Source organism: Mytilus galloprovincialis, chromosome 8, assembly GCF_965363235.1.
Source record: "Mytilus galloprovincialis chromosome 8, xbMytGall1.hap1.1, whole genome shotgun sequence".
NCBI lineage: Eukaryota > Metazoa > Mollusca > Bivalvia > Mytilida > Mytilidae > Mytilus > Mytilus galloprovincialis.
Genome location: NC_134845.1, coordinates 29,186,426 through 29,200,046, shown reverse-complemented (window position 1 = coordinate 29,200,046; position 13,621 = coordinate 29,186,426). Strand labels below are relative to the sequence as shown.

Genomic DNA, 13,621 nt, shown 5'->3' with positions numbered 1-13,621 from the left:
TTGATATTCGTATATATGTTCAAATGATCATTAATTTTTTTTTAGAGAATTCTTATTCTATAGTATTGATGCTTTGTCGCTTAGTCCGAGCCCCCCTCTTCCGATTTTCCTGTGACTTAAGTGTGAGTTGATTTGAAGTGTCTCATTTTTTTTAACAAACATGTATTAGTCTTTTGATTTGTGTCGAGCCTGCGACATAAATGTAGCGGCAGTGAGACACAACAACGTCATCAAAAGTGGCGTTATTTCGGGACCTTTTATAGCTTACTATGGGGTATTGGTTTTGCTCATTGTTGAAAACCATACAGTTTTGTTTTAGTAAAATAAAACCGAATTGAACTGTTTTGACATGATAAATTTATTATCTCCACGAAGTGTTTTAAAACTTGTATAGGAGTTTTTCTTCAATATCAAGAAAAAGTATCTACAGAAAAACTTTTTTTTTTTATATTTTTTGACCGATGAATGTACAGCCGATCAACATTACGCTTTTACACTGAAAGCAGCAATATCAGGCGAGACACAGCGTTCCGTGGACTGTTTTACAAATTTATTATAATACTGCTTCTATTTGAAAACTTATAGATCAAATAACAGGACCAAGTGGTTTGGGAATATCCCAATTATGTCCGAAATACTGTAAAATTTTTAGGATTTTATTTTTTTATTATTGTCTTCCGTTCCCCTTTTTCATACCAAATAGCTCTGAACAACCACTCGAATTTTAATTTGATTTTTAACTTTGGCGATACCCATCCAAAGCACATTAAACATGTCGGGACCACTACCTTATATGGAAATGCATAAACTAGCATACTTATGTTCTCGCACATGTAATTGTTTATTTACATGTGACGCAATTTATTTTTACCTAGGTTTTTGACCAATCAATTAAATGAGTAACAATGCATGATGGACTACTACGTGTTTACAATCAACCGAGAACACGTGTTATTTACTGTAATACAACACATTTTTTCGTGCAATGCAGGATTCACAATTTCGCTTATTTTTTCATTTTGTGTATCCTCATTTATAGTTTGTGGTACGAAGTATTCCTTCCATGCTCAGATTAACGAAGAGTTGTTTCTATGCGAAGAAAAAAGGGTTTGAATTACCCGATATATAGCCATTAATATGTTTGATGATGGCACGGAGATTTCATGTATTCATCCACCAGACAGCAACGAAACAACAGCGAAAAACACCATTACCCATGAGACAAACTTACTAGGCAGTAGTGTATAGTAAACCGTCGATAACAGCCGGTGCTAATATTCACGAGTACATCAATTTCCGTATAGATAATTAAAGGCAAATGTGTGATCCTTGAATTTTGTGTTCATGAAAAAGGCGAAGAACTATTTACATACATGGCAGTGTTAAAAGAATCTATAAGACTAGTATTTATTTTTGTCACATTTTAGTATATGATATTTCCAAACTGTTCCCTTTGTTTTAAAGGTAGTGAAGTTAGCAACTGTAGTTTCATTTTGTTTTCGTTTTTTAACGGGCTCGGACATTTGCCAAACTGAATAAAACCATTACAGCTGATTTCCTAATGCTTGCAAAGTAAAACTTTGGTTGGCTTGCTTGCTTTGTGTGTATAGTTGTTTATACAAGGTTTGAAAATAAGATTGACATCTTTAAATAATATATATATAAGCATAGTTTAACTTGTATATTTTATATTTGAATTTAATTGGTTGTTATCCTAATATGATTTATCATTACTTGATGAGGTAAAACCACGTGACCAATTCGGAAAAACCTGTTCTATTTTTAGATAGATTTCCATGTTGTATGTGCCTTGAATGCGTGTGGCCATCCATCTAATTAGTGTTCAAATTAAAGTTCGGGTTACTGTTTGAGTTGAACTTTGAGTTAGTTTTCGAATTCAAGTCATGCTTAGAATTAAAGGTCTAGTTAGCAATGAGTTTCGAGTTGGACTTCTAGTTTGAGTCACATTTAAATGCAGAGTTCTAGTTACAACAATTTTGAATTTGAGTCACTTCTTGAGGTAGAGTTTGAGTAAGATTCGAAAATAAGTCTCATTTAGATTTATTAAGATTTGGAGTTGAAATTCGAGCTATTTTATATGTCTTTTTTAGTTCGTAATTAAATTTTCAATCGAGGAACAAGGGCTTTTGCTCGGGCTATCGAAAAGAGGGCTCCGTGATATGAGTACTAAATAAACAACGCTGCAGTATACAAAACGCAACATAGGAGTTGAAATAAAATTAGATGTGGTGTGATTGCCAATGAGATAACTATCCACCAGAGTTTAAATGCAGTGGATGTAAGAAATCATATATAGGCAACCGTACAGCCTTCAACACTTCGTATAGTCAGCTACAAAAGGCCACCATGCATTATGTGAAAAAAAATCTATTTTTTAACAGATTTCAATATGTCGTTTTTTAAATGTGCTTTGGTGGGTATCGCCAAAGTTAAAGTTCAAATTAAAGTTCGAGTGGTTGTTCAGAGTTATTTGGTATGAAAAAGAAGAACGACAGACAATAATAAAAAATAAAATCCTAAAAATTTTACAGTATTTCGGACATAAACTGGGATATTCCTAAACCACTTGGTCCTGTTATTTAATCCGAAGTTCTCAAATAGAAGCAGTATTATAATGTAAAATAGTCCACGGAACGCTGTGTGTGACTGATATTGCTGCTTTCAGTGTAAAAGCGTTATGTTGATCGGCTGTACATTCATCGGTCAAAAAAATAATTTTAAAAATGTTTTTCTGTAGATGCTTTTTCTTGATATTGAGGGAAAACTCCTGTACAAGTTTTAAAACACTTCATGGAGGTTATAAATTTATCATGTCAAAACAGTTTAATTCGGTTTTATTTAACTAAAACAAAACTGTATGGTTTTTAACAATGAACAAAACCCATATACCCCATAGTAAGCTATAAAAGGTCCCGAAATGACGCCACTTTCGACGACGTTGTTGTGTCTCACTGCCGCTACATTAATGTCGCAGGGTCGACACAAATCAAAAGACTAATACTTTTTTGTTAACAAATGAGACACTTCAAATCAACTCACACTAAAGTCACAGGAAAATCGGGAGAGGAGGCACCATAATACCTTCATCTTTTACTCCAATGTGAACTTCCAAATAAAACCAAATCACTCGGTTTGTAATTCCGCGAATAACACTACGGGAGCCACACGTTGAGCAGAATCTTCTTACCTTTCTGGGGAACCCGAGATCACCCCGATGGATTTCAATTATCCAGTCATACCGATCTATTGAGTCAGCCAATTGAAACTAAGTTGGGGGCATAGTGTTTAACCTCTGTCCGTCCGTCCGTCTTTCCGTCCCATTATGTGTATATAGTTATTCCGCATAACTCCTCCAACAGTTTGAATCCTAGGAAATTTTCTCTTTACCGTCTGTTTGTACATATATTGAAGGTGTTCTGCATGTGGTCAGGGTTTAATTTTTATTAATATGTGCTCTTTTGGGAGAAAGTTGAACTTTGTCATTTTTGGGAAATTTACTTGCATAAGTAGGGCGTTTCCAGATAACTCTTCCTACAGTTTGAATGCTAGGAATTTATCACCCTGCTAGCTTTTTGTACATGTATTGAAGGTGTGCATGTGGTCAGGGTTTTTTCTTTTTATTATTTTTCCTCTTTTGGGACAAAAATTTGAATATTGTCCTTTTTGGGGGTATAAGCGGTTAAATGAGTGGAGTGCGGCTAGTTTACATTTTTTTCGTGTTGTGTGCTGTAACACAACTGTTACAGTCCGATGTTCGCTCACATTCGTGCACTTTCTTTATGTACCTGCCCAAGTCAGGAGCATGAAGTTCAATTGTTGTCGTTGTATAAATATGTGTCATATTTGTTTTTTGTAAAATAGACCGTTAGCTTTTTCGAATGATTTTTTTTTCACATAGTGCATGGTGGCCTTTTGTTGCTCACTATATGGAGTGTTGAAGGCTGTACGGTTGCCTATATATGATTTTTTACATCCACTGCATTTAAACTCTGGTGGATAGTTGTCTCATTGGCAATCACACTATATCTAACTTTATTTCAACTCCTTTGTTGCGTTTTGTATACTGCAGCGTTGTTTATTTAGTACGCATATCACGGGGCCCTCTTTTCGGAAGCCCGATCAAAAGCCGTTGTTCCGCGATAGAAAATTTAATTACGAACTAAAAAAGACATATAAAATAGCTCGAATTTCAACTCCAAATCTTAATAAATCTAAATGAGACTTAAATTCGAATCTTACTCAAACTCTAACTCCAGAAGTGACTCAAATTCAAAATTGTTTTAAACTAGAACTCTGCCTTTAAATGTGACTCAAACTCGAAGTTCGACTCGAAACTCAATGCTAACTAGAACTTTAATTCTAAGCAAGAATTGAATTCGAAAACTAACTCAAAGTTCAGTCAAACAGTAACCCGAACTTTAATTTGAACACTAATTAGATGGATGGCCACACGCATTCAAGGCACATACAACATGGAAATCTATATAAAAATAGAACAGGTTTTTTCCGAATTGGTCACGTGGTTTTACCTCATCAAGTAATGGGATAACCACGTCAAAGAATGACAGGACCACGTCAAAGAATTACAAGACCACATCAAATAATGAAACAACCACATCCAGTAGTGTGAAATCGTCAAATTTTGAAACATCATTATGTAATGTTAAAACCATATAAAAAATAGACAAATCATCATAATGATTACGAAATAACAAAACCACATCATGTAATGAAACAACTACATTACGTTAAGTCACATACACATCAAGTAATGTTAAAACCACATTGACTAATGACACAACCATATTAAACAATGGTGAAACCACATCAAGTAATGACAAAACCATATTGAGTAATGTCAAAACTATATCAAGTCAATACGAAACCATATAGTGTAATATCGAAATATCATTAAGTAATGACTATTCCATATTGAATTATATTAAAACATAATTACGTAATGTCAAAACTATATTAAGTAAAGACAAAATATCATTAAGTAATAATATTAAAACAACATAAAGTAATATCAGTGTTCCACATAAGACAGCTGTGGCGTTCCATACCAAAGTCACTGGTCATTTAAATTATTAACAATTTAATTATTTAAATTATGTATATATCTATGACTTGGTCAAACCCATACATTTTTTAATACGACAGATATTATTATAAAAGAAAATTTCTTTCATATTTGTCTTCACGTATGATCTTTTAAACTTACATCAGTGTGACAATGTCATATCTACTGAACGAAGATGTTAAAATGATGATTTTTTTTTCATAAAGGTCATATGATTAATTATAAGTTATAACAATCTTATTGTCAACGAAACAGATTGATAATTATTTCGTATCTTAGCAGTGGCAGCTCCAGGGGGGGGAAGGTCCTGGGGGTTGGAACCCCCCTTTTTTTGGACGATCAATGCATTTGAATGGGTACATGTACATGTAGTTGGACCCCCTTCTGTCCTGGGTAAGGACCCCCCTTTTTAAATAGCTGGATCCGCACTGCTAAGCTTTACATAGTCACCAATTAGCCAATAGCTGCATGTAATATTTTAGTACACAGTGGGAGTGTGGTATCATATTTTAAAAGTATGTATAGTTAGTTGTAGGTTGACAATTCTATTATTATCTTCTATTGTATTAATTTGTCATCTTCATTTTCATGACTTTCATTTAAGAATTATAGATTTTAGAAAATGACAGCAGACGACATATGATTAAGCATTCCATATCTGCATCCTACGTTAGTTGGTTTTAATTATGATGTAGGACTTCAATCTTTTATAGTATAATAAAATGTAAAGACAGAAAGGGAAGCTTAAATGGAAATCCTTGTTTTATTGTATACTCATAATATTTGCAATCCTCTTACCTCTTTATATAAAATCTAGTTCTTGGTTATTAATTTCTAAGCTATTTAGAAAGTGAAAGCAACGAAATCCTAATGATGTATGGCATGTATGGTTTTAAAGTATTAAAGAAATCCAAAGTCAATAGTAGGGAAGGACATGTCTAATAATAGCAAGTAACATTTAATATGTTTACTTAATTGTAGCTCCTGTTTACAATGATTGACATAATTTTCCGTTAACTCAATGACCATTTCAAAAGAAAATGTATATGGGAATAAGTAAATCTTAGTTATGCAATTCCCCAAGTATTCTTAAGAGCTTGATTTATATCTTTCCCTGCTAAATGTAATATTGTCAAAACATTTGATTTAGTCATGATACTATATAAGTTTTGAACTGTTTACTTCTATCAAATAATTTTTCACTATTTTGTTGAGTTTTTTATTTCATAATTATGCATTCCCTATAATACATATTTTAGTGTCCTTTTTATGGAGAAAATAAACTAATTCAAATGTTGATTCGTGTGGCTTTCGTTGCTTTGAATGTTTTATTCTTATATTTCTTACTCATAAAATAAATAGATTGTTTTTGCAAGTATTGCTTATCAATGAAGGTTACATTTATTTTTTAATGCAACGATGCAAATCAAGTCTGTTGTTCGACATTCAAAGCATCCAAAAATAATTAATCGATTGGTTGCTATTCGTTTAACGCTAAGAAGCAAATATTTCATTCATATTCAAGATAAGAATAGATGGAAAAGAGGGGCGAAAGATAAGAGAGGGACAGTCAAACTCATAGATCGAATATAAATTGACAACGCTATGGCTAAAAATGAAAAAGACAAACCGACAACTAGTAGTACACATGGCACAACATAGAAAACTAAAGACTATGCAACATGAACCCCAACAAAACTAGGGTTAATATCAGGTACTCCGGAAGGATAATCAGATCCTGCTCAGCATGTGGCACCCGTCGCATTGCTCACGTTATTACAAACCTGGTAAATAGTCTAATTTGGTAGATCACGTTCATGAAAAAAGAAGGGGATTGTAGTTAAGACGCAAGGAACATATCCGATATCATCTGTGAAACGGTTATTCTATAACGGTCAACCAACTCGTGATGGCGTCCGTAAAATTTACGAAGGGATGATTTCAACTTTACCATTTGGAACTCTTGGTTTAATATATTCCTTGTGAGCAGCACCCCTCTATCAAGGAAATTATGATAGGGAATACAATCACGGTAATATCGTATCAATTGGGAACATTCATGAAATGAATAATTTGTCAAAAAATGGACGACTAGGATTTTTTCAGATCATAGTGACCTTTTTCATATTAAGATTGTAAACGTCTAATCACGTACAATTTATCTATGTATCTGTCTAGTCCTTTTCAAAGGGGAATTCAGTACATACAGTGACAGGTTCAAATTACTCGACTGTTTTTTTTTTTTTCTATTTTAATACCCTTCGATCCTGGTGAAAAAGTCTCGAAAAAGTATGGTCATAAAGTTGCGCGCTAAGTCCACCATTTGGGTCAAGTTTCGTCATCGATGAAGGCCATACTGTGAATTTAGTTGTTAACATCTTTGCCCTTTGGTCTGTGGTGGACAGTTTTCACTGGCTTTTGTACCACACACATTTAAATTTTATCAAAATAAATTGTTCAATGATATGAATATTTTAAAAAGCAAACCTGTTTATTTATACAAGTTTACAAAACGATATATCTTTTTTTTTTATCTGTTCAATCAAATACTAGTACAAGCAAGTAACGTTAAATTAATCATTTGTAATTCCATCGTACTTTCAAAATGATCTATTAAAACTTTGTAATAAAATAGTTACATTCCAAATCGAAAATTTTACAACGGGAATTGACAATTTGAAAGAAAAAAATGTTAATACAATGCGGTTGCATAATGCATTGCGAATAGTGTTCCTCAACGGAAGAATAATCAAGAGAAAAATCATTGACAATTTCATCTCAAAGGGAATATTTACTGAAGAGCAAAATTGATTATAAAGAGAAAGATCACGAGTTATGTGGTATTTAGTAAAGATATTTATTTTTTCATTAAATGGCAAGGGCAAAATAAAACATAGTTTGGATGAGAATAAGAATTAAATTGATCATGTTGAGTTCATAGAAACTGTAAAAGAAATATTCGTTTGTATAAGAGAGAGATCATGAGTGTGACGTGAATATTCAATGTGTTAATTACTGTAAAGTGTTCAACATTCATTTATTAATTATTACCTTTGTTCCTTTGTCAATATCATTACCATGAAACACTTTGTATGCAGTATCTGTTTAAATCCAATTTATTTCTACATGTATTTTGCAATGCAGAGTCTCAAGTCATCAGCAGTTGAGCAATTTGGTATTCAATAATTTTAATAATTTTCATAAATTTTTTGTTCAAGTGACAAGTGTGCAAACTAAACATTAACTTTTTCAGCGCGAAATCATGCTATAAACGTGTTTACTGTCTCAACGTTAGGCTTTTATTTATAATCGGCCATTCTCTACGCCTTTGTCACCTTGCTCAGTCGCTCCGTAATCGACCTCTTTTGAGTTGTCCTTTCGTCAATTATGCCCGCCTTTATTACGCCATTTACCAGATAGAGTGAATCGCCTGTATCCCTGCACTATTAACGTTCATCAAGCGTCTTAGTGATCGGCGTTGTGCATTAAGAACTAGAAATGATGTTTGTTACGTAAGTATTAAATCACAATTTCCTTATGACAGCAGTGCTAATTGTCAATTATGATAATTCAATTTGCCAAATAATTCGTGCAATATAGCGGCATCATAGTTTTTCAACCACTCGCTCAACATAGGATCGGAAGTAACGATAGCCCTAAACGCACGAATATGATGTTCACTTAAACCAAAGTTTTTGACGGAAATGCATTGAACTCGAAAGTTGTCTATTCTTGTATACATCACGGCTTAGAGATGAGAACAGGCATTATCAGCGACGTCACAATGTCTGAGGAGAAGTTATCGGCGACGTCACAATGTGAGAGGAGAGGTTATCAAATTTGCTTTCGTCAAGCGTAAAACTGTCTAAGGGAGGGGAAAGCGACAAGTTATAGAACGATAAACAGATAATCTTGTTTTTTCGTATAGATATTTTAGAATATCAGCCGCTCCACACAATGTGAAGTTTTTTGGTCGTTTGCTGGGCTCACTCGCCAAAAAAGTTTACATTGTGGCTCATGGCTGATATTTTACGATAGCAATATGTAGAATACCCGATAATCTATACTTTGTTAGTCTTAAACTATTTTTAATTTTAGTTTCTTGTGTACAACTTGGAGTGTAGTATGTCGTTCATTATCACTGAACTAGTATATTTGTTTAGGGACCAGCTGAAGGACGCCTTCGAGTGCGGGAATTTCTCGCTGCATAGAAGACCTGTTGGCGACCTTCTGCTGTTGTCTGTTTTATGGTCGGGTTGTTGTCTCTTTGACACATTCCCCATTTCCATTCTCAATTTTATTATTGAGTTTGAATTACATGCAATTTTGACGGCTTAATTCCTTTCTGTTTTCCTCAGTCCTATGTATTTGCTAATTTGGGCGTATTGCCACTCCCTATTGCTGGACTGATAACTTGTTACTTATTTGTTCCTAATTTGAACATATTTTTCATCTCATGCATACATGTTCAATATTCAACAATAAAAGTAGAAGGCGTACATTCAAATGGATATAACTTACGAACATAAAAAGTAGAACTGTATATTCTTTGAATTTTTAGATTCACAACTGGGATATTTTTTTATGACATTAAAGCTGATAATGCCAAATTTGTTTTTATAGTTTAGAATTAATGAGGAGTATTTATGATTCAAGTATTCAACAAGGCTTTGTTTTAATATTAATACTTTTTAAAATGTGAATTCAATAAAAATGTTTCACGCGAAAGTAATCTATAAATCTTCATCATGGGATTATTTCATTATTATCAGAATTTGGCCTATAGATATTATTTAATATCAGAATTTGGCCTATGGATATTATTTAATATCAAAATTTGGCCTATGGATATTATTTAATATCAAAATACTGTCACTAATCTAAATATTTGTTTACTTGAAGTTAGGTTTTCCTTGTACAACGCATCACAAAACTACTGAACTTCGAGGATAGTTCCAAACAAATGTCAAAATCAAAAGCTCAAACACATCAAACGAATGAATAACAATTTTTTTGACTTGGTACGGGCATTTTCTTACACATGTACAATCAAAATAGACCATCAACTCACCAAAATTCACCCTGTATTTCTACTAGTTTTATTGTGACGTATTCGTTAATGACTCGTGTTTAGAGCAGTCAGAACTGCACATAAGTTAGTTCCCATGCATGATGTAACAAAGTTTCAGAATTGGTACATTAACTTTTTTTCTTCAAAATTATAGGTTATTTACATGTATGTTAGTTTTTCAAATGTTAATGAAAGACTTTAAAGTCTTTCCTTTACTCAAGTAAACTTTGGAAGATGTAAAGTCTTTGTTGGAACAAAAGAAAACACAGACAGATTTTAAAGTATCACATTGCATGTGTGCTCCTTATTTACCTTTAATTTATTGTTAATGGCAAACCTAAAGAGGTAAATAACAAACACATTGATTTCCAATTAAAATGTTTGATTTTTGATTGCTTTGAAATTCTGCACATTAATGGACTATAAGTAGTCAATACGGATATGAAATTTGTATCAAATGACTGTCCTTACTTAAGTATTTCTTGAAAGGAAATCTTCTGACGCCAGTCTTTTCATTTTCGTGAGATAAAAACTGAAATAAACTTAAGAATATTTGTAACTGTACCGAGATGTTTGATATATAGTAAATGTTGCTGTGTAGGTGGAGTTTTAAGGATTGATGAATTGCGATAGTAACTTTATATTCATCAGAATGCTACAATAATAAAATAATTGAATTGCCATACACGGCGTAGTAATTTGAAAATAGTTCCAAAACAAATAAACGTGTGCCTGCTGTAAACTAGAAGCAAATGATAATAGCGTACATGTATTTCCATTAACATAATTCTTTCATACCTTACATGTATGTCATTTTTGTTACTTTTTCTTGTATGTATTACATATCTCACTGTTCTGTCTCTTGATTTATATTGTGAAAACACTAAAAGGATTTCCTAAGGATTTCTTAGAAGCTGTATAAATTCTTAAAACATTTTATGAGAAGCAGGCATATAAAAACGTCTTATTTCCCCGTTTTGTAATAAGAACAAAGGTATTTCATTAAAAGCGTGATATTCCCAGATAGACCAATGACATGCAAGGATTGCTTGATAAATATTAAATCAAAGTAGAAACTGGAGACGTCAGGTAGTGCAAACTAAATCTTCACAAAGTTATACAGGAAAACTTCAATAAAAATCCGGAGATAGCATCGTGAAAGATTAGCGAAGAGCATCTTTGCATAATGAAACCCATTAAAAGCCTCCTTACAGATACACACATGATTTCCCTTTAGAAATTCCTATAACAATATTAATGTTAACATCATTGCAATATGATTGACTTCTGAAATTATATGTTACTGCCGAACTGAATACAAATTGAATGATAAACACAAAACAGAAAACATATGATAAAGTATAAGTTCCAAAAATTGCTCTGCATATTATGATTGAATTGTTTCTATATTTTCTTAAATCTTCAGTAAAACAATTAGAACATATGAAGGAATGGTTTTCATATATCTAAATATGATAATAATAGGGAAGACCCTGAATTAACATATGAGCAGTTAAACCACTAAAACCTATACGTTCATGTATTATAATTTTGGTTTGATTTTCACGTTGCAGTGTCCCCGTGTGATGTAGACATATTTAAACATGTGCACTTCAAACATTAAAAAGAAGTTTCTTTTCAAGTACTGGATATATACTATTTCATAAAAGAATGACAAAATTTACCATCAAGATTTTTGACTATAAGAAAACACACCCATTTCAACCATCCACGTCCGATTCTTAAACAGATAGACATTTACACAAATACAAGCAAGAGTGAACATACATGTTTCATGGTCAAAATAGTATGGTTTGATACAGGCACAAATTGTGATGAGGTTTAAACAAAATGAACGTTCTGAAAATTCGCACCGTGTCTATCTATACCGCAAACGAAGAAATTTGAATACGGCAGCTTCTTATGAAAAATGTTACAATGTGCGACGTGAGTGTTGAAATTTGCCGCTTAATTAAAGAATCTGAAACATTAAATGTAAGAGCAGAGCTGTTTAAATAATTCTAACAACAAGTCGAAACCCAAAAGAGGGACGAAAGATACCAGAGAGAAAGTCAAACTCATGGATTGAAAATAAACTGACAACGTCATGGCTTAAAATAAAAAGACAAACAGACAAATAATAGTACAGAAGACACAACATAGAAAACAAAAGACTAAGCAACACGAACCCCACCAAAAACTGGGGGTGATCAAGAAAGAAAATCGAAATTAAGACCATAATCATTTTTTAGTTGGGACAAATAAATTAAGGAGTCGTTGATTGCTTGAGTTATCATAGAACTTCAATCAGGTGTAGATGGAACTGATAAGGATGCATATCACTTGTACACAATATAATTATGTGACGTATTTAGTAATAAAAACATAATTGCACAATTTTGAAAGAAAACAAAATGCTAACATGATTTTACTGACAATAAACCGAGCATTTTATATTTCAATATTTTTGTTTTAAACAAAAACTATAATGATTGGAAAAGATAATATCAAATGTTCCAGAGGGAATTAAAACAACATAAGAAAAAAACTTACCAAAAGATTTTGGAAGTATCAAGGCAAATAAAACCATCCAAGACATGACGGTATGTTATAGCGCTGTTTAAATCCGTTCATTTGGGATGTTTGATAATTCTGAGCTTTTAAGTACGTTTTCTTAGTATCAATCTTGGACTTCCTCATGCGTCAAAAATCATATTTGATAGATGAATTGTTGATGTTTTTATTGAATCACTGTATATCATCAATATCCATAAGTGAATTTTGTCTCGTCTTTTCCCGTTCAACATTTTAATTATGGGGCGGAGTCATTTGAAGATGCGCGGCTTAACATTAGACAAATAGAAAAGCTAGTTTCGTGTCAACAAATAACCGTTCAAGATTTCAAATGAAATGATGAGATCTTAGTTAGATATCGGTGTTACAGTATCCAAGTCGCATGTAGATGCAATTAAACCTGTATAGTTCAAACAGTGATGCTCTATAAATGAAAAAGGTCCATCAACACAGAAAAACTATTAAATATTGATTGAAAGACAGGAGTAATTCTGTGACAGTTGTAATCTATAACGGTTTAATTGGAACAAGTTCTTACATCGTATAACGATAATATGCTTTGTTTCTTATCGGTTATAATGCTCTAATACACGCAATTGATCCGCGTCCATTAAGTGCTTCCCAGTATGGAATTGTATCGCCTCAGATAAATTCCTAAATTGGCACTTTAACATGATTTAGTATATGCAGGTTTATTGTTATTGTTTACTTTTACAACAGTAATCAATAATAACAATAATAAATTGTAAAAATTAAGTAAAACATAGTACAGCATTGTACTTATTTAGGAAAACATGGATTTTTAATTGTTAATCGAGGTCTTTTCAGTTTATGTCAATAAAACATCACTCGCATTGATAGTTAATTGAAGC

The 13,621-nt window shown here is 32.6% G+C and overlaps 1 protein-coding gene across 1 annotated transcript in view; it reads right to left on the bottom strand.

The window, feature by feature from the left end:
• LOC143043220 (carbonic anhydrase-related protein 10-like) overlaps positions 1-13,235 on the bottom strand; it is a 31,460-nt gene extending 18,225 nt beyond the window's left edge. Inside the window, exon 1 of the mRNA XM_076215632.1 lies at positions 12,729-13,235. Coding sequence (XP_076071747.1) covers positions 12,729-12,774 — 46 coding nt within the window. The 5' untranslated portion in view covers positions 12,775-13,235. The remainder of the gene's footprint in view (positions 1-12,728) is intronic.
• Positions 13,236-13,621: the final 386 nt, after the last annotated feature.